Here is an 18,998-nt window from a genome sequence, read left to right as displayed (position 1 = left end):
ATGCAATGCAAGCTTTGGAGGGGTATCCTGTTTAGAAAAGATGATAGGAGTTGAGATGAGTTTCTTCCAGGAGGGATGCTGTGTTCTGCCACTATTTGCTCTCCTTGTGCTACATGTAAAATGCAGAGGAAACGGAGAACACACACTTGGAAATGGGTTTGGGGTTCTGACTACATTTTTTGAATGCTTAGAAACATGAGGTCGTCTTTTCCCCTTCCTCAGGGTGTTCGTAATGTTGCAAGCGTTTGTCTGCAAATTGGCTACCCAACCATTGCTTCTGTGCCCCATTCTATTATCAATGGGTACAAGCGGGTCCTAGCTGTGGCTGTGGAGACTGACTACACCTTCCCACTGGCTGAAAAGGTAAAGTCTCAGACCATCTTGCTGACCAAAAACTTGCTTTTAAAGGCACAAACACAAAACGGTCTTGAAGAGAGGTAGTCTGAGAGCTGTAAGGCGTAGACAGACAAAGCTGTACGAGAGAGAGATCTGCGCTAAATAAGACAACTACTAACACCATAGAATTAATATTAATGGAACGCCCATGTGACTGGTGGGGTGCAAGGTGTGAGGTCTACATTGCCCTAGGGGAAGTCTGTCTGGTGGGTTGGGAATTCCCTGCCCCTTGACCCCCCAGCTCTAGGCATGGCTTTCTCACAAGGAGGATGGGGAATGTGCTTCTAAAGAGCTGCTCTAATGCTTGTCCTCCTTTTCTTCTCATCCTGGTAAGTCACCATCATGGCCTTTTGTCTTGTTAGTAAACTTAAGACACAGCTCTCTAAATGAAGTGCATCTTTTGAGGTTCTGGCAGTGCTAGCATAGCCTCTCAGTGTGCAGTGTGGGCTATCCTGACTTTAATCCCTCTGGAACCTCAACCTGTGTCCTTTCTAGGTAGTCCTGCTGGTAGGTAGGTACTGCCAGCCTCTAGGAAGGTCACAATTAATCGATTTGCTTCCTGAAGCAATGTGCTTGATTCTCTTTCAGGTGAAGGCCTTCCTGGCTGATCCCTCTGCCTTTGTGGCTGCTGCCCCTGTGGCAGCTGAAGTGGCTGCTCCTGCTGCTGCTCCAGCCAAAGAAGAAGTGAAGGAGGAATCAGAGGAGTCTGATGAGGACATGGGATTCGGTCTGTTTGACTGAATCCTGCCAGCACTGGCTCTTGCCACCTGCCCATTTAAGTACAGAAATAAAGTGCTGATTTCCACCTCTTGCTGGTTTTGGTCTCTGCAGACTTAAGGGCAGAACACAAGTTTTTCAAAAGGTCAAAGCTTAGGGTGGATCCGGTCCCCGAGGCCCGTTCAGGGGAGGGGGGAGGACATGAGCCTGCTGCGCTGAGGGGGCCTGGCTGACCAGCGCCGCTGCGGCTGGGCCCTTAGCGGAGCTCTGTGGTGGCTGGAGGCGGGTCGCGCCAGCGGGGGTCGGGGAGGAGGCTGTTCAGTCCTGGCGCGGCGGAGCCGGCTGGGTCCCGCCCCCTGAGCATTCTGCGGCTGCGCGGTTGCTACTAGTGGGGGGGTGCCTCCCGTTTCTAAGGGGACGAGCCCCGCCCCTGCCGAGCTGTCAGCACATGACCCGGACGCGAAGCCGCTAGTGCTTCCGGGTCGTAGCCGGCGCGATGGCGGCTGACACGCAGGTGAGCTCCGGCGCAGGGCCCAGTCCGACTGCAGCGTGACGTCGCGCCCCCTCGCCCCGGGCGGCTGCTCGTGGGGCATAGCCTGCCTGCTGGGCTGGCTCCTTCGCCCGGCGCCGGCGGGGCTGCCCCACGCGGCACCCGCCCCGGCTACCGGGAGGGTGGCGATTGCTGCGGCCTCCTCCCTCCCCCTTGGAAGCTGCGGGAGCGGCCGGGGTCCATGCGCGGAGCTGCCGAGGCCCCGAGCCGCCTCGGCCACGATCGCGATCGGGGTGGGGGTTGGTTCCAGGTAAAAGTGACCTGAAACGCAGCGTTTAGCTGCGGAGAGCCGTGTTCTCACTGCGGCGGCTCCGGGCGGCGCATGTCGTGTGTGCGCCTTGCTGGGGTTCCTGCTTTAGCTGTCTGCTAGGTGGAGCCAGAGCCCCACAGCTGAACCTCAAGCCCTGGCGCTACTTGACACTAGGAAGGTCCCCATTATCCTGCCTTCCCCATGGTTTTGCTTTGGCATCAGGGCGATTCCTGCATCATTCCTGCATCATTGCTGATCTCTAAGGCAGTGGGAGCTGCGGAAGAGTCGGCCCTGAAGCTCCTGCCTGGTTTGGCCTGTGCAAGGTTTTCTTGTAGCTTTGTTCTAAGCAGGCTGGCTCAGGCCCTCCCTGCCTCTGGCTTGATGCATTTATATGTGTTTGTTTACATTTTACCACAGCTGTTTCCATATATAATATGTCTGCCTGTGTCTATGTATAAATGCTAATAAAGAGAACAGCTAGTGGCGTATAAGGCCAAGTATATAATGACTCCTTCTCATCTTCATATGGGAGGAGTTGTTCATACCAGGAACATTGTGGGCACTGCTGGAATATAAACCACACTTATAATGGTTCTGGCAGCCTGAAAATCGAAGCATGTTTCATTTTACGTACGTCTCATCCAGCATGTGGTCAGTCACCATGAGGACCTGCCAAGTGTTCCAGTTTTGCCTCTAATGGCGACAGGTTTTTGTGACAGAAAAATCTCTGGTGTTCTTACTTTAACTGGCAGGCCAAAGAGCTGTTGGAGATTATTGTTCCCATCTCACTGCTAAATCCTCCTCTGGGTCATGCTGCCCAGAAGACTTTTCTTGCTTTCTCTCAGTTCTTAGAGAGGTCCCAGGATTTAGGATGCTTGGGTTGGAGAAAAGCCAGCATCTCCTGGGTGGTCCAGATAGCTTTTTTTAAGAATGAAGTGTGCACACAAACAGAAAAGAACTTTATCAATAACTCTGGATTAAGGTGAGTGGAGGCACTTCATGCTTCTGGGGATTCAGCTAGGCCTTCTATCCCCTCCATGTCCGTACCTGTTGGCCGTGTCTAGATGGGCACATCTATGCGGTATGTGGTGCCACAGATGCACAGATCCAGCTGTTCTCTGCACTGCAAGGTAGAAGCATAGGGAGGGGGGGAGGTTGACGCTGGGAGATCCCAAGGTTAAAAAACCTACACAAAAAAATGTGGAGCAGCGCATGCGGGGGCAGTGTGCACCAGGGACAGGTAACAGCAGCACAAGGTGTGTTGCTGCTTCTTGTCCCTGGGGAAACAAAAATCCATGCTTATATGGATGTGGGCATTGTGGTCAGACTGATGGAGCTCCATTTTTAGGGAATAGAAAAGTATTTGTAAAGTCCATATAAAGGAGGTATTGCCCAGGAATATGGTTTAGTTGTTACATACTTCCATTTAGCAGGCATTTTGGGTGCTGGCTCAAGTCACCTCCCCCTGTGTTTTCAAGGTACATGGTGTATGGAGAGTATTGCAGTTCTGAAGTGGGAATGCTGAACCTGGGGCAGTTTCAGGGCTGAGCCTTAAGCTTTAGGCTGTTCCCACACATCTGTTGTTACAGGTGGTCTCTAGATGCAAAGCACTGGCCCCTTGTCAGTTGTTCCCACCTGAGTTGCGCTGCCCTGCTCTGGGCCCAGACCAAATTTTCTTCAGATGCTTTTTACAAAACATAATTTAAAAAATGCTTTATTTAAAGTATCAGTAAAATGAGCTTATTGACGGAATCTAATCATCTTTCTGCAGCCTTTTCAACCTAAGCACCCCAGCATTGTGCTAGTACATGGAAGCTGGAAAATGACCCCACTGATGCACAGTCATATGGAATTGACTAGTTCCATGGCTGAAGAAACATTAAGGGTAGAAGCTAAATTAGATTCTCAAGTTCTTTGTTTCAGTAATTTTCTATAGAAGATATGATGCTCCCTTAATGTGACACAGTCCTAAATTGAAGCCTCTGACTCTTACACATATCATGAAGCATGGGGGTCATGTCCAAGAAGAAATAAAGATAAGCCTTTCAGTTTACTGGTAGTGTGAAATCATGACTGAAACCCTTAAGCTATGCAATTAAACCTGAACTAAATACTATAGCCAGTCAGAGCATCCCTTTTCAGTAAATGAGCATGATTTTGTGGGCAAGATGCTACTGAAAGGTAGGAATTCTGCATTCTCTTGTAGTGCAATTTTTTCAGCCTTGAGAGGTCACATTCTAAGCAACTGATTTTGTTTGTTCCCTGGATGCCTAAATGAAACGCATTGCTTTGTGAATATACACTCTGTCTTCTGTATAAAAAGATAACTACAGTCTAGTGTCAACCTGTCACTGACAGTGCTCTGCCATATAGGTGGGTCAGCAACAAGGGAGCGCTCATCATGCTGCATACATGAAAAGGATTTTGTGCTATTGAGTCCAGGTTGAATCCCTTCACCTTACACTGTGGCAGACAAGTATTTTGCACCATGGGTACACAGTGCGCAGTTTGAGTAGTCAAAACCATGATAGTTTGAATCACCAGTTTGTGCCACCTTTGCCCAGCACTCCTCTTACTTTCTCCCATCTCTGGGTGTCTGTTTGTCCTCATCAATATAAGGACTGTATGGTGACAAGCATGTCTGATGAATTATCCTCTGTGTGTGTGTGTGGCTGTTTTTTAGGTTTCTGATACACTGAAGCGATTTGCAGTAAAAGTCACCACAGCCAGTGTGAAGGAGCGAAGAGAGATCCTCAATGAACTGGGAAGATGTGTCACTGGGAAAGGTATTTGTGTTTCATTGTCAAAGCATTTTGATGCTGTTGCTTTTGCAGAGTGCAGAATGGGGTCCTGTATATGCTGAAGCATTGTATTTAAAAAGACCTTTGGAATACATAGGCTGTATTTCTAAGGCACTGGGACTGTTGGCACTGGACCATGTGCTTTCTCATTGCCCTCAATTCTAGCAGTAAGATGCATGTGTAAAACAATGTATGTTGTTACTGTGCTTTGTGCTTTCTCTAAGCCATGCCTGGAGCTTGGTGTTTCTAGTGTTGCAACTTTTGCTTATCTCTTTTATTAGTACACTCTTTCCTGTCCTGTCTTTCACCTCTTTATGATCTATTATATCTTCTCTGTCCTAAGCAGTTCTTAACTGATACATATTTAGGATGAGATATGAAGAAACAGTCCTAGCTGTTAAATATTCCCATTGTAGGGGTATCCTGCCTAATTCTTAAGAAATGAATTACATTTTGTCTAGATGAAATTGGAAGAATAATTTAAATTCATGGTTTTCCTAGTGTCTGTTTTAACATGTTGTCTTGTGTTGTTGGGCATTGTTATATAGCAGTTTCACAGCACCCTAGATGTTGTTTTTTTACAATGGCAAGTGAATTGTTTCCTTCTGTGTAAAGTTAATTGCCTGCTTCAGGGTGAAAGGTACCTTATAAATATGAAGATAGTATGATGCTGTCCATAGTTTCATCCTGACAGGCGATTGACTCACTGTACTCCTGGTGTAAAGAGTAAGCAGCTTTCTATAAGTGATTATACATTTAAGTCTTCCTTCTAAGAATTCATAACTCTGCCCTTTTGGATCTAATCTTAATGAAAATGTCATATTTACATTATGAAAGCTGTAACTACAAAGGATACGAGAAAACGTAAAGGTTATGTTGTTTGTCATCTTAACCAATCTCTTTCTGAACAAGATTCTTTGAATCATTACAAATGCAAAGTAGACTTGAGATGTTCCAGAGGAGTGCTGATTTTAAATGACCTCAGTAACATTTATTAGGTGACTCAAAATGAACAAATAAGAGAGATTTGTTTATTCAACTTCTCAGAATTTTCCATAACAAATAATTTAAAAGTGCTGGGCACAATGACTTTTCCTGCATCTTAGAGCACAGAATATTGAGTCATCTCTTTTTTTATTCATGACAGTTCATCAAGGCTTTAGGCTAGTGATTCTCAACCAGGGTGCTGCTGAGCCAGGTGTGAGGAGATAAGCAGATAAGTGCAGGCTAAGGCTTGTCCCTGCTTGGCTGATCCTCCATCTCCACTCCCCAGCCCCTGTGCAAGAAGCAAACACTGTAATATGTACATTAGTTCTTGAAATTGGGTGCCACTCAATTCACAACAGTTTTGGGACCTTGAATCCAGTGAAGGGGTGCCTCAAGCCCATTGAGGTTGAAATGCATTGCTTTAGGCACCAACACGTATGCGCCTGCCTCACTTTTCTGCCATGAACATTTTCATGGAAATCTGGGGGGGGCGGGGAATGAAAGCACAAGCATGTGTGCGGGATTGCAGCCTAGTGTTGGTTCACAGATTAATACTTTGGAATGCAATTTATTTCAGATCTGCCAGAAGGGGCAGTTAAAGTCCTGTGTAAACTCTTCTGTCTCACTCTGCATCGATACCGGTGAGTACAAAAGCCTGGCAAGGCTGTACATTTGCTAGTTAAACCATTCTGTAGTATCTTACATCAGTAAATGGTGGTGGTAATGCAGTTTGGTGTCACTTGGGATTAACATACTATTAGACTCCCACAAGTTTTCAGTTTAAAACCTAATTAAGAGCTGAATGCCATGATCCATTTTATATGAGTAAATCTCCATGCCCTTACAGAGTTTTGGGATTTGGGGGTGTGGGGAGGAGGGATACCTGAATTTTCTGGGGTTGGATATAAACTATGATCTGTAGTGAAGAAGTGGTTAGAAGCCCAGTGCTGCTTCCTGGGGCTGCTAGACTGCCTTTCTCATCCTGTTTTATGGTATGGACATTCCCATAGTGTTCCTGCTGGTTGGGCCAGGCTGCCTGCTGAGCTAGGGATTGGGTCCTGCCATGAATCTAGATGAGATGGTAGTTTTTCTACCAGTTGAAGCAGTAAGGCTGAACTGATGAGAAGATGAAGTGGAATACTCTGTGCAGCCTCCAGAACTTAGTTCATGCAGCTCAGTCAGGATTTGTAACGTTTGCAGAAGGTGGTTTTTGTTCCTTTTCAGAGATGCAGCATCTCGTAGAGCTTTGCAATTGGCTCTCCAACAGCTTGCTGAATCCCAGCCAGAGGCAACAGCAAAGAACCTTCTGCAGTCCCTGCAGTCTTCAGGGATCAGTGGCAAGGCTGGAGTTCCCAGGTGAGGGGGGCCTGAATGATACTCCCTTTGCTTTGTGTGGAGCCATATCCTAAAATGCTGGCATCAGTCCTTTGTGCTCCAGATGGACTCAAATGATCTACTCCTAGGTAGGCTGTTAAATCTTACTCTTCCAGGCACAGTTAGGGAAAGTTATTCAAATTGTATTCTCATTTACCACTCCCACTATCTTCCCTAGAAGCTTGATTGTTCCTTCAAGGGTAACTCTGAAACCTATGCTGAAGCCTATTGTGACTCTCAGACGAGAGTACAGCCATTAGTACTTTTTTGTCTAGACACAGAACATCAAGTACCCATAAGGAAGGGGAGAGGCAAATTCCTTTGGAATACAAGACATTTGTTTATCAGGCTTCGTCTATTATAGCCTGTGATAAGGGTTTACAAAAATTAAATGGTGAAGAGAAAATAAACATGAATTTATTATTTACTATCACAATACAGAACTAGTGGTCACAAAATGAAACTAGTAGGTAGTAAGTTGGAAACAACAAAAGGAAGTTTTTTTCCACACAGAATGCAATTTAAGCATGGAACTTGTTACTACCAGATGTTGTGGCAGCTGACAGTTTAGCCAGATTAAAAAAGGTATTGGACAAATTCTTGGAGGAAAGGGGCATCATTAGCCATTGAGCATGGGAGTTAGGGATACAGCCTCTGAATTAGGACTTCCTGGACCTTAAATGTTGGAGACTGCAAGTGAGAGAGGAACAGTGGAAAAAACCCTGCTTGTACTCAGTTCACTCTCCTTTTCAGCATCCACTCTCTGCCACTGACACACACAGGATTCAGGGCCAGATGGACCTATGATCTGACCCAGTAAATGGCAATTCTTATGTTCTTATGTTTAGTGTGATGGGACTGGGTTACTGTGTTCTTCCATTAACCTTCAAGTACAAGTGAATGGATATCAGCTGCTTTATCAAGAAATGATCAGGAGAGAGGTGTTTATCTGTTAGCCCATCTGGTGTCCAGTTGTTTGCCTTCAAAACCTTCTTATTGACTTCTTTTGGTTTGATTCTGTCACTTGTTCTTGAGGTTTGTTTCTAAAGCATGTTGTATTACAATAGCTCACAGAGACCCCAATTAGGGTACAGGTCCAGAAATGATCGGTGTGATGTAAACAAATCTTCTGCATAAGTCAGGCTAAGAATGACTGAAGTGGAGGACAACTCTAAGAAAAATATCTCATCTTGATTTATGGACTCCAAGTGATATAGTACTTACTCTTGTGGTATTGTGTGACAGCACCTGGATCTTGAGGGATTCTAGTACTCTTCTTTTCTGGAAGGAGGTTGGTTACAGTATTGTACCTTGAGAGAGAAAGAGAAGTCAAAAGACTTGCGTGATCCTTGGAGTTGTGACAAATATATGAAACATCCATCTTCTCTGAGTGGAGCCTGAGGTGGGGATTATAGAAGTGGTTGAAATAGATATGGCACAAATCAGAATACAGTAAAAGCTCCATTAACTGGCACCTTACAAGCCAGCATGTTCTATTAACCAGCATGCCAGCTTGTAAGGTAAAGTGAAACCGGAAGTGCCCACTGTGGCACTTCTGGTTTCGCCAAGCCGCCATGGCCCGGGGCAGAGCAGCCCACGTGGGGCCCACCTCCCTATCCCTCAGGGCCCGCGGGAGGGTCAGCAATGCCCCGGACGTGGCAGGAGAAGTGGCGACCTGAACAGGCAAAGACACCTGTTCGGCCCTCTCAATTAACTGGCATATTTTGTTATTTGGCACCCCCCATTCCCCATGGGTGCCAGATAAAGCTTTTACTGTATCGTGCCAAAATGAAATGTAAGCTGGTGATGAGTAACAGGTGCACAGTGATTCAGCAGTCTGAGGCAGTGCCACTCAGACTGTAAGTGAGAGCAGCAAAAGAGGTTTCAGGGCCACTTGCAGTACAGGGGCCCAGCTGGTAAAATATTTGCACTCTCCTGTCTTGGTATCCTCTATGAAGAGCCATAAGGGAAATACTGTATAAATGATCTTTTTCTTGGTGGTATGAGATCCTCACAAGGTGAAGGTTGGTCCTTGGTGTGTGGTTCAGACTATTCTGCTACTAACAGCATGACTTATTTGGATTGAGACTTGATTTAAAACATGAAATTTCACCTGTTTTTCTTCCCATGAATTTGCTCATTAACCACACAGTGCTCTTCACTTTGGGTCTATTCCTGGGAGTCTGTCTGAGCAATACCTTTCAAGATGTAGATTCACTTCCCTTTTCCCATTTCTCTAACAGCAAGAGCAGTGGATCTGCAGCTGTGCTGGCTCTCTCCTGGACTTGCCTGCTTGCACGTGTAGTCTTCCCAACGTGGGACAAAAGACAAGGGGAAATATGGAAGAAGCTGGTAGGTGCTTTGGAAAGGTCTCTTGTCCTTCAGGGATAAGGAAGATGATTTCAGATGTTGAAGTCTCTTCAGGGTTAATAGGGTAACATGAGCAATTCTGTAATGTGACTCTGATCTCAGGAATGGCAGTTGAAACAATCTGTGTTGTGTTGTGTTATGTTATGTTAAAATATGTTTTGCATTACATTACGTTAAAATGTTCATAGGACCTTTCTCTTGCTGTTTACTGTATACACTTCTACACTTCCGCTTGGCCTAGTTCGTCTCGCCTTGTTTTGGTAAGGGGGACAAGAGACATACATGGGTGTATGAGATTAACAACCCTGACTGGAGACAAACTTGTTTTGCACATTTCTTTACAGAACTGCAGCAGAATTGTTGTTCAAGTCTTGGACCTTCTCACCTCCACCCACAATATATACTACACCATTCGCATCCCAGGCTTGTCCTAGGGAAGCTGCCAGTTCTGCTGTATTATGGGCTGGTGTTGAAGCCTTTCTCTTTAATGTTGTTTGGATGACCTGTACTGTGCACTTAATTTCTGCTGTCTTGGAACATTCAAATTGCCAGATTACCTGATGCAGAACACTGTTCTCTAAACAGTGCACTGATAAAAAAAAAACTTTAATGAAATCTGCTTATAGTCAGTTCTCCACTTTCCTTTAATATCAGCCTCATGAACATCTGCTAAAGTCTTCTGTCATTCAGCTCACAAGGCTTTCCATAATGATGTAATCCAGTGAGGCAGCTACTAACAAAGATCATAAAGGTTTCACACAAAGATACAGTGGACACCACCTTTTTTTTTTTTTCTCAAACAGTAAGCCAATCTGAATGTTTTTTTTGTTTGCTTTTCTCTCTTGGCAGGTGGAAGTTCAATGCTTGCTTTTTTTAGAAGTCCTGGGTGGTTCTCACAAGCATGCAGTGGATGGAGCTGTGAAGAAACTGAAGAGGCTGTGGAAGGAGGTGATGTATAATTAACAGCATGTGACCTTTTTATTGACTTTTCTAAGTTCATTTGAGTTAATATGTCTAATGGTTCCTCCCCACAGAACTTGGGACTGGTGGATCAATACCTTTCTGTCATTCTTGGTCTAGAACCAAACCAGAGTTATGCTGCGATGCTGGGGCTTCTGGTACAGTTCTGCACCATTCAGAAGGAGATGGATGTTGTTAACAGACACAAGGTGTGTGTGGAACAATGGCTTCCTTTCCTCTCCCACAATTCCTTTCCATGAGGAAGTGGGAAGGATGGTTACAGCTAGGCTGAGGCATTACATCTGCCTCTGGTCTCAGCATCTGTCACTGTGATAGTTAAGTGAGGCTGCACTGCTTATAAAGCTCCTGCATGCTGATTTGAGCTATGATTAGGAAAACTGTTTGGTCATCTAGCTTGGCCTATGCATTAGGGACATTGCCATGACTCCTTCCCTCTCTACCCATTTCAGAAGTAGAACTGAGCACCTGACTTTGTGGCTTTTGAGCATTTGGGAGCATTGAGCAAATGGAGGAAACAACTGTGCTTCATATTGGATCTCTGGGGTGACAGTGGGGTTCAGATTATAGCCTATTTAGTGAAGCTGTGTTTTAGAGGTGGAAAACAAGGTAGACCAGGACCCGCAGATGACATTTAGGGAGTGCAAGCAGGTTGTGACATGGCTGTAATTGATGTTCTGTTTATTCAGAGTGCCCTTCTGGATTTCTATGTCAAGACTATCCTTATGAGTAAGACAAAACCTCAGAAACATCTTCTGGTAAGACACACTGTGACAGAATTGCATGCACTTTTGTCCCATGTGTGATGTTCCTTGCTGGGCTGGTGCCTGATTGTGTTGTCTTTGCAGGAAAACTGTTCTCCCCTTCTTCGTTACATGTCTCACGCTGAATTCAAGGACCTGGTCTTACCAACTCTTCAGAAATCCCTGCTGCGGAGCCCTGAGAATGTGATTGAAAGTGAGTCTCCTATAACAGTGGTTCTCAACCTTTTTTGTACCAGGACCCATTTGTAAACATGGATGGCCAGTCCTGACCCAGTGACCCTCATTCCTGACCCCCACCCCTAGGCCCCAGCCACCCAGTGTCTGGGGCAGGGGGTGAGTTTGTGGGATGGGGTGCATTGTGAGTGGCATAGGGGGGCCCCAAGCAGCCCCTTGAAGGCTAGAACTCTGATAGCCTGCAAGGGAAAAGCCAGTTTCCCACGTTTTTTCTTCTTTTAAAGGAGAATCGATTTTTAAACTTTGTTGATCCATTTTTAAAGTTTGTTCATGACCCTTTCATATATTCTCACAACCCACTGTTGGGTCATAACCTACAGCTTAAGAAACACTGTCCTATAAAGTAACAATAGGAAGGGCACGAAGAGCTGTTCCTGGGGCTGGTGGGGATTTCGTGAGATCATCGGGTCCAGCCCCCAAACAGAAGGATAACAGAAGTGTTGGGTCCCTCTGGACTGTGTTCAGGCAGGCTCCTTGCTTTGAGCAGAGCTAGGTGGAGGGATGGTTTGGCTTTGCAGAGTGTAGAGGTGGGGTTCACTGTTTGATTCTAGGGATCTGGATCCTGGTATCTGTTGTTTCGCTTCCGAGTGCTAAGAATAATTCTGAGGATAATTTTCTTACATACGCTGTTTCTGTGGTTTTCTTTTCACTTCTCATGTTGGAACAATTCCTTTGGGCTCTGGCAACTTAGAACCAGAGGAAAGGATACTGGAAGGCTTAAAGCCAGTTGTTTAACAAAATCCATATTACCATAACTTATTTTCTGTCTTCAGCAATCTCCTGTTTGCTGGTATCTGTGAAACTTGATCTCAGCCAATATGCTGTGGACATTGTAAAAGGACTGGCCAGTAAGTACCATAACTTTTTGGATAGTATGCCCCATTCAGAGCAGGACTCCCTACAGGTGCCTTCGTGACTGGTTTGCTATTAAGTGCCACCTTGCTGATCCTGGAAAGGTCCTATCTCTGGGGTTGGAAGGAGAATGTTATGATTTAGAATTGAAATACTGCATGTGAAACTTCTCAAGAGACTTGAGGCTTGTTTTAAGAACTACTACTTCACCCAGCAGCTTTGTTTAGGATGGGAGGATTCTTTGGGGTAAAGCTTGGAGTCTGGAGTCAGCGGAGAGATTTTTTTTTTCCTCCCCTGCTATAGACTTGCTCTGTGCTCGTAGACAAGACGCTTAATCTCTCTGGGTGCCTATACGTGAGTGCGGAGGCTGCTGTGATGCTCTGGAATTCCAGCGTCAGGGAGCAGACTCAGTTAATTGAGTCTGCTGGAGCGTGTCAATTGCTGCGCTCTAGCAGCTTCCCGTGTCTTGTATCAGCGTCCCCATGCTTCAAAATGACAGCAGGGGTGCTTGAACTAAAGCTCGTTGAATGAGCCTTAGTTCAAGTGCCCCTACCACCATTTTGAAGTGCAGGGATGCTGATACAGGAGAGGTCCTCCAGAGGACATGTGAAAGTGCTGTCTGCTAATTTTTCTCCATCTGTAAAAGGGAAGTATCATTCTTCCAATATTGCAGGGGACAGGACTGTACATTTCTAAATACTTTTTAAAGTGCTGCAGAACTGCGGACTTATTATTAGCATTGGTTATATGCCCTTCCAAAGTAAAAGGGAGAAAGTCCTCACTTGGACAGAAGTTAAGACAGGTCGTGTGTCTTGCATAAAGCTGATTCCATGCTTTGTTGTGGGGAGATGTTTAGTCTTGAGTAACTCTTAGCTTGTGCGTTCCATTGTTAGGTCATCTGAAATCCAACAGTCCCCAGCTAATGGATGAGGCAGTGGTGGCATTAAAGAACCTCGCTCGGCAGTGCAGTGACCCGTCAGCTGTGGAGTCACTGGGGAGACACCTGTTTGCTATCCTAGGGGGTGAGTTGGCTAAGTTTGTTTGATTTAAGGGGTCTTCCATATTGTAAATCATCCATAGGCTGAATAGAGCCACCAAGGTCTGGATCATATGGAAAGCTGATCAGGATTCTGTTTAAAAAGAAAAAAACAACATGTTGGTCATTAATTTAATTAATGCTCCAGTTGGGTTGCTTGCAACCAAGTTTTTCACCATCTTGCTTTCTGTGGGCAGGTTCAGAGGGGAAGCTGACAGTGGTGGCTCAAAAGATGAGTGTCCTTTCAGGTAAGGATTTTGAAGCTTTTTTTGTGGTAAAGTATATTAGCTGCTTGAGTTTTCAGTGTCTGGACAGCTGAGAGATGCCAGGCTTCTAATTCTGAATTAGCGGTAGAAGGTGCCAGGTGCTGTTGTACATTGTTGCCTGCATATTAATGACCTGCTGTTCAGGTTGGTGCCAGTTGGAGGCCAGTTGAGACCAACAGAAACTGAGGAAGCTTTAAACATGTCTCACCAAAAAAGAGGAAGTTAGGTGGAATCATCAATGATTGATATTTAGACAGGTCCTGCAACTAAAGAACCTGCCAGATGGTGGAATCCAGGATAGGAAATGGAGAGAAATAGGGGCAGACAGAATTGAAGGGGTTGGGATACACTGTCAGTTGCATTCAACATTGTCCAGGTTTTGTGGTGACTACAGTTGCTGGGTCCTAACTTATGAGTGTTCTGTCATTCCAGGTATTGGCAGTCTTAGTCATCATGCGGTTTCTGGACCCTCAAGTCAAGCCCTAAGTGGAACCATGGCTGAACTTTTCATCCCTTTCCTGCAGCAAGAAGGTGAGGGCACTGTCACATTTTAGTCTGGATCTTCTCAATTTCATCTAAACTAAATTAGCTCTTTGGCTCAGTGCATTATTTAGCAGAAGACCAACTCTTATGCACAGGTGTTGAATTAGAAGAGCCTTTGGGTAGATTCTTGTTATATCTTGATATGAAGCCTTGTAGAGACAATATATCAATTCTATGTAAACAGACAGTGGATTCTTTTCTTTCCCTTCACCGTCTTCTTTCTGGCCTGTCATGCCTTCATTCAGTGCATACCTAGGTTTGAGTTAGCTGTTCTGACTTGGTGTATTGCATTTTTTCCCAGTACATGAAGGCACTTTGGTCCATGCTGTCTCTGTTCTTGCTCTTTGGTGTAATCGGTTCACTACTGAAGTTCCCAGGAACCTGGTGGAGTGGTTAAAGAAAGCTGTCAGCCTCAAAACCTCTACATCAGCTGTGAGACAGGCTTACCTGCAGTGCATGCTGGCCTCTTTCAAAGGTAAACTTCAGTGAACATATAGAACTCTTAGTATACGGAGTAAGAGAAGGACAATCAGAGATACACTTCCTGATGTAAGCCAATAATGGCAGGTATCAGGAAAGTTTGTGTACAAAGGTATCTCATTGTACCCTTCAGATCTCTCCTTTAAAACTCTCCTTTGCAGTCATGCCTATGACAGTGGTTAGGCCATTGATGTAATTAAGGTCACTCCCTAACGAGCTGACCAGTAATGTCTCATTGTTTCTTTATGCTCCACTTGGTCAGTCTACATCTCACCTTCTGTGGTATTATGTTATACTCAGCTCTACAACAAGGACCACTTTTTGTTCTTAGTCGTTGTGTCAACACATGGTGAACTGTAGGGTACAGCCAGCAAGTGGCCAGACTCCTACTTGCCACCTAGCCACCCAGCTCTACACTTTCTGCGTTCTTGTACCCCAGCCAGCACCTCTGCCACTGATGTTGCCACCTGGAGCCCAGGGCTGACCCCCTCTCACCATGGCCATGGCGTAAACTTCTCCGCCCCAGCTCAAATTGCTGCTGTCCTGTGCATGTGTGTAGATGCTGCACCGAGGAGTAGTTTACTTTGGCTCAAAACTGATCTGGAGTTTATTGCTTTGAATTAATGTCACATATAGATTCACCCAGTTTGTATGGGGCCTGGTACATTAGGGGCTAGGTCCATAATAGGAACTCTTAGGAGCAATGTAAATAACAATAATAAAAATCTTTGTTGCTGGGTAAAGGTCTTCAACAGCAATGTATTTTTGGTGATCCTTTGAGAATTGCTTCCAAAGCCTCTCGTTACAGTAGACACAAAACGTTATTCTTCTGTTTAGAGAGCATCAGTTTCAGAAGCCTAAATACAGTATGATGTATAATATGCATTCAAGTAGATCTACCACTGTCACGGAACTGTATGATTCAAAACAAGGAAACGCTTTGCTTTTGAATATTTAAGGGAAAAACTGTTGTTTGATATCCTTAGAATGGAAAATCAAAGGGTGGATGAAAGTCCTTGTCCTTTGATTATTTGAGGTGAGAGAGAGGTGCTGACAGGGCTCTCAAGGAATTCTGCTTTGGCCTCTGGTTCTTTGTTTGGGAAATGTTCTCTGTGAGGATATTCACTGGGTTTTAGACTGCTTGAGTCAGTGTGTGTGATTGAACTGGAATACTTTCTGACATCTTGCAAAGAGAAGTTCAGACTGAGAAGGCAGGATTTTATTTGGGAAGGAAGAATTCGGATGTGGTCCTAGTCTCTCTGGCTTAAAGTATCATTCCAGTAATGCTTTTTGGTGCTGGATTGTCTTTTCTGGAGATTTAAATTGGGAGATTCCCAAAGATTTGTCCCTCACTGGCCATTTTAGAATGGTGGTCCTGGGGGTGGGCTGCATCGGAGGGGGTTTGGGCTGTGATTTGGAAACCCTTGATTTAGACCTGGTCTGTATCTGGATCTATGAGAACAGAGGAGCCATAGGCACATCAGACCATCTGTTCTTGCAGCTGGTTTCCACCTTGTGCAGCTTGTCTCTTCCTCTTTCCTCAGGTGACACGTTGTTACAGGGAATGGACCTAATGCCAGTGCTCATCCAGACAGTGGAAAAGGCAGCATCCCAAAGTACTCAAGTTTCTCTGGTAACAGAAGGAGTTGCTGCATCTTTACTGATCTGTAGGATGTCTGTGGTTGAGGCACAAACTGGTAAGAGCCTGGAAACAGTTGCCAAAGTGAATTTTTAAGGATTTATTTTTTTTCACATCTTTGATACGATACTGTCTATAGTTTATCTGTGGCTTACTCATAGAAAATCATTGCCTTTCTGCAAATTTCTGAAAGTGTAAAACCTGATTAGATTTATCCCCTGTAGAGCTACTGAAGGTAGATCACCTATAGCTGATGTTACAGAAGTGTTACATCACCATAATTCTGAAATTCCTGCACCTCCTTTGCCTTCTTCAGTGCAACATGGTTTTATAACTGCTTGTTTTGTCAATTAGGTCTTAAATTCATGTAGTTTTTCAGAGGCTTTGAATAAGAAGAATGCTTGCTTGTTACTTTTTGTAGTTCGTTGTTGACTTTTTTTTCCTCTCTTAATGAAAGGTAGTGGGATTTTAAGATTGAAAAATGATCCTTTGTAGAAGTGGCTGGAGACCATGCGATCTGCAAGAACAGCGAGACCCTCTTGTCTAATTGAAGGGTATCAGTTAACTTGCCACATACAAAAACTGCCTTTCAGGAACTATCCGAGCTCAGAGTATCTGTTAGAATATAAAGCCTTGTGCCTCATTCCCTCCTTACAAAACAGGACAAGTTCTCTCTTCCCCTTCAGAGTTGACACTGAGATGCCTGTTGCAAAAGGGCATTTTAATTTTTGTGATCTCTTGTCTGAAAAGTTAACGTCAGAAACAGAAAACATTGTAGCAGGTTGGAAGTGGTGTTATCGTGGAATGGGATAATTAGGACGCGTGTTAGTTTATAACTTAAAAACACAGAAGCTAGAAAGAACCCCAGTTAGCGAGAAGAGACAGATTTAAACTGTTTCATGTAATTGCATTGTAAAGCCTAGTTTGTTTATTTCAAAATGTCCTTGACGCAGAAATCTTCCCTTCCTATTAGATGCCAAACTGAGTGGCTTCTGGCAGCTGATCTTAGATGAGAAAAAGCAGATTTTCACTTCTGAGAAGTTCTTGCAGTCTGCAACAGAGGAAGGTGAGTTGTAAAATGTGATTGGAGTTTATTTCATATCCAATATCTGTTTAATCCTGTTACAAGATCAGATTAAAGAGAACAGACTGTTCTCTGTCAGCATCTAAATTAATTGTTCATTTTTAATGTGAATTAATTGATTGCCAGTTACCTTGAGTTATCAAACATGTTTTAAAAAGTGGATATAGACAAAAGATGATTGTGGATAATCTATATCAGTTAGGATGTTATGCAAACCTTAGTGTAGACAAACCCAGAAGAGGAGGCCTGGCAAAGGAAGTGGGTGAAGTGATAGAAGGTTGAGGGAAGAAAGAAGGTGGGAGGATTTGCAAGATGTGTGGAGGAGGAATACCAGGGAAAACAGAACATCAGTTGGATGCTAACTTATAATGTGTGCTGTCTTTGTTCTGCCTTTTCATATTTAAAGTTTAATTGAAAAGCTTTAAAAATCGTTAATAGAACGTGTGCTTAGATAAAAATTACCAACTACCTTTAAAGTGAAGTAGCTGAAAATGAACTGATTTATTAGTCTGCAGAGGTGAATGTGTTTATCTTTGTGTAGGGCTCTGAAGACGTAAACATCAAACATTTACTTTTCCCTTACTGCTATCGAAGTTGAGGATTCAGCATTCCTTCCATGACACTTTTTTCTAGTAGCACTATGGAGAAGTGCTGTATTTCTGACCTTGTCCATGTTGGGAGCAGATCTGCGCGTACATACAGCTGCTGTTTGAACATGCCTGTGCCTAAGTGGGGCTAGAGCTGTTTCTCTGAGTCTATATGAGAATGTTGTTAAACATCCCATTACTAATCATATAAGTTGAAACCTTCAGCTAACCAGTTTCAGTTGCAAACCATGTTTGTATTTTCCTGGGTACCAGAAATCCTACTTGTGCTGTGTCCAAGTGCCAAGACCTCTAGCTTCCCCTCCCATCTTCTGTCATATAAAGTTCTGTATTACTGTATTTGCTTGAATACAAGATGAGCCACCCCCCCCTCCCCCCCCAAATCAGCGCCATTGGCATGCAGGAAAAAGCCTCTTGCCTTATAATCACTAATACATTGTCTAACACAGGGGTGGGCAATTATTTTGGCTGGAGGGCTGCCTACCAAGTTTTGGCAAGCTGCTGAGGGCTGCAAGGGTATCCCCACCTCTGGATGGGAGCCCTGCCCCCCTGGTCACCATCTTGTGACCAGAATTCACACCCCCTAACCCCTGCCAACCACCAACCATGGCCACATGGTTCTCAGGTGCCAATCCCTCCCCTTGCCCCCAGAAGTACTCCTTTTTCAGGAAGGGGTTTTACCATTTTGGAACCAGAAGAATACCAAATTATATTCTAAAAATCAAACATCTACAACATTCATTAATTTGATTAAAAAAAAACCTGTAGTCCTGATTTACATGCATATTTGTGTAGTGTACATAGAGGTGATGGCACAATAGCTTAAAATGAAGTCTTACTCTTGTATATTGTGGGGGGATGGCAGGCAGAGGGGTGTGGGTATAGGTTTGTGGGTGTGGGGGAAGGTGTGAGGGTGTTTGTATGGGGTTTGTGGGTGGGTGGATGGATAGGTATGGGGGTGAGGGAGCATGTGTGTGTGTGGATATGGGGGGCGTGGATGGATATGGAGTTTGTGGGGGGCTGTGTGTGGGGGAGGGTGTCTGGGGTGTGGGGGTATACGTCTATGGCAGTG

General features: G+C 44.6%; 2 protein-coding genes across 3 annotated transcripts in view; both read left to right on the top strand.

The window, feature by feature from the left end:
- Nucleotides 1-1,206, top strand: part of RPLP0 (ribosomal protein lateral stalk subunit P0) — a 9,122-nt gene extending 7,916 nt beyond the window's left edge. The window contains exons 7-8 of the mRNA XM_019506787.1: nt 223-363; nt 985-1,206. Of these exons, the coding sequence (XP_019362332.1) occupies nt 223-363; nt 985-1,137 (294 nt within the window). The 3' untranslated portion in view covers nt 1,138-1,206. The remainder of the gene's footprint in view (nt 1-222; nt 364-984) is intronic.
- Nucleotides 1,207-1,601: 395 nt separating this feature from the next.
- The window catches only part of GCN1 (GCN1, eIF2 alpha kinase activator homolog), an 89,212-nt gene continuing 71,815 nt past the window's right edge, over nt 1,602-18,998 (top strand). For both annotated transcript variants that reach the window (XM_019506784.1, XM_019506786.1), the window contains exons 1-16: nt 1,602-1,627; nt 4,597-4,699; nt 6,279-6,342; nt 6,926-7,057; nt 9,319-9,427; nt 10,295-10,393; nt 10,480-10,614; nt 11,113-11,181; nt 11,272-11,380; nt 12,195-12,269; nt 13,167-13,295; nt 13,507-13,557; nt 14,008-14,106; nt 14,420-14,593; nt 16,143-16,295; nt 17,211-17,303. In XM_019506784.1, the coding sequence (XP_019362329.1) occupies nt 1,610-1,627; nt 4,597-4,699; nt 6,279-6,342; nt 6,926-7,057; nt 9,319-9,427; nt 10,295-10,393; nt 10,480-10,614; nt 11,113-11,181; nt 11,272-11,380; nt 12,195-12,269; nt 13,167-13,295; nt 13,507-13,557; nt 14,008-14,106; nt 14,420-14,593; nt 16,143-16,295; nt 17,211-17,303 (1,612 nt within the window). In that variant the 5' untranslated portion in view covers nt 1,602-1,609. The remainder of the gene's footprint in view (nt 1,628-4,596; nt 4,700-6,278; nt 6,343-6,925; nt 7,058-9,318; nt 9,428-10,294; nt 10,394-10,479; nt 10,615-11,112; nt 11,182-11,271; nt 11,381-12,194; nt 12,270-13,166; nt 13,296-13,506; nt 13,558-14,007; nt 14,107-14,419; nt 14,594-16,142; nt 16,296-17,210; nt 17,304-18,998) is intronic.

This window comes from Gavialis gangeticus, unplaced genomic scaffold (assembly GCF_001723915.1).
Source record: "Gavialis gangeticus isolate Ggan-Ray unplaced genomic scaffold, GavGan_comp1, whole genome shotgun sequence".
In the NCBI taxonomy this organism is placed as follows: domain Eukaryota; kingdom Metazoa; phylum Chordata; order Crocodylia; family Gavialidae; genus Gavialis; species Gavialis gangeticus.
The sequence above is the reverse complement of the archived record's forward strand: the minus strand, read 5'-3'. Positions and strand labels throughout refer to the sequence as shown.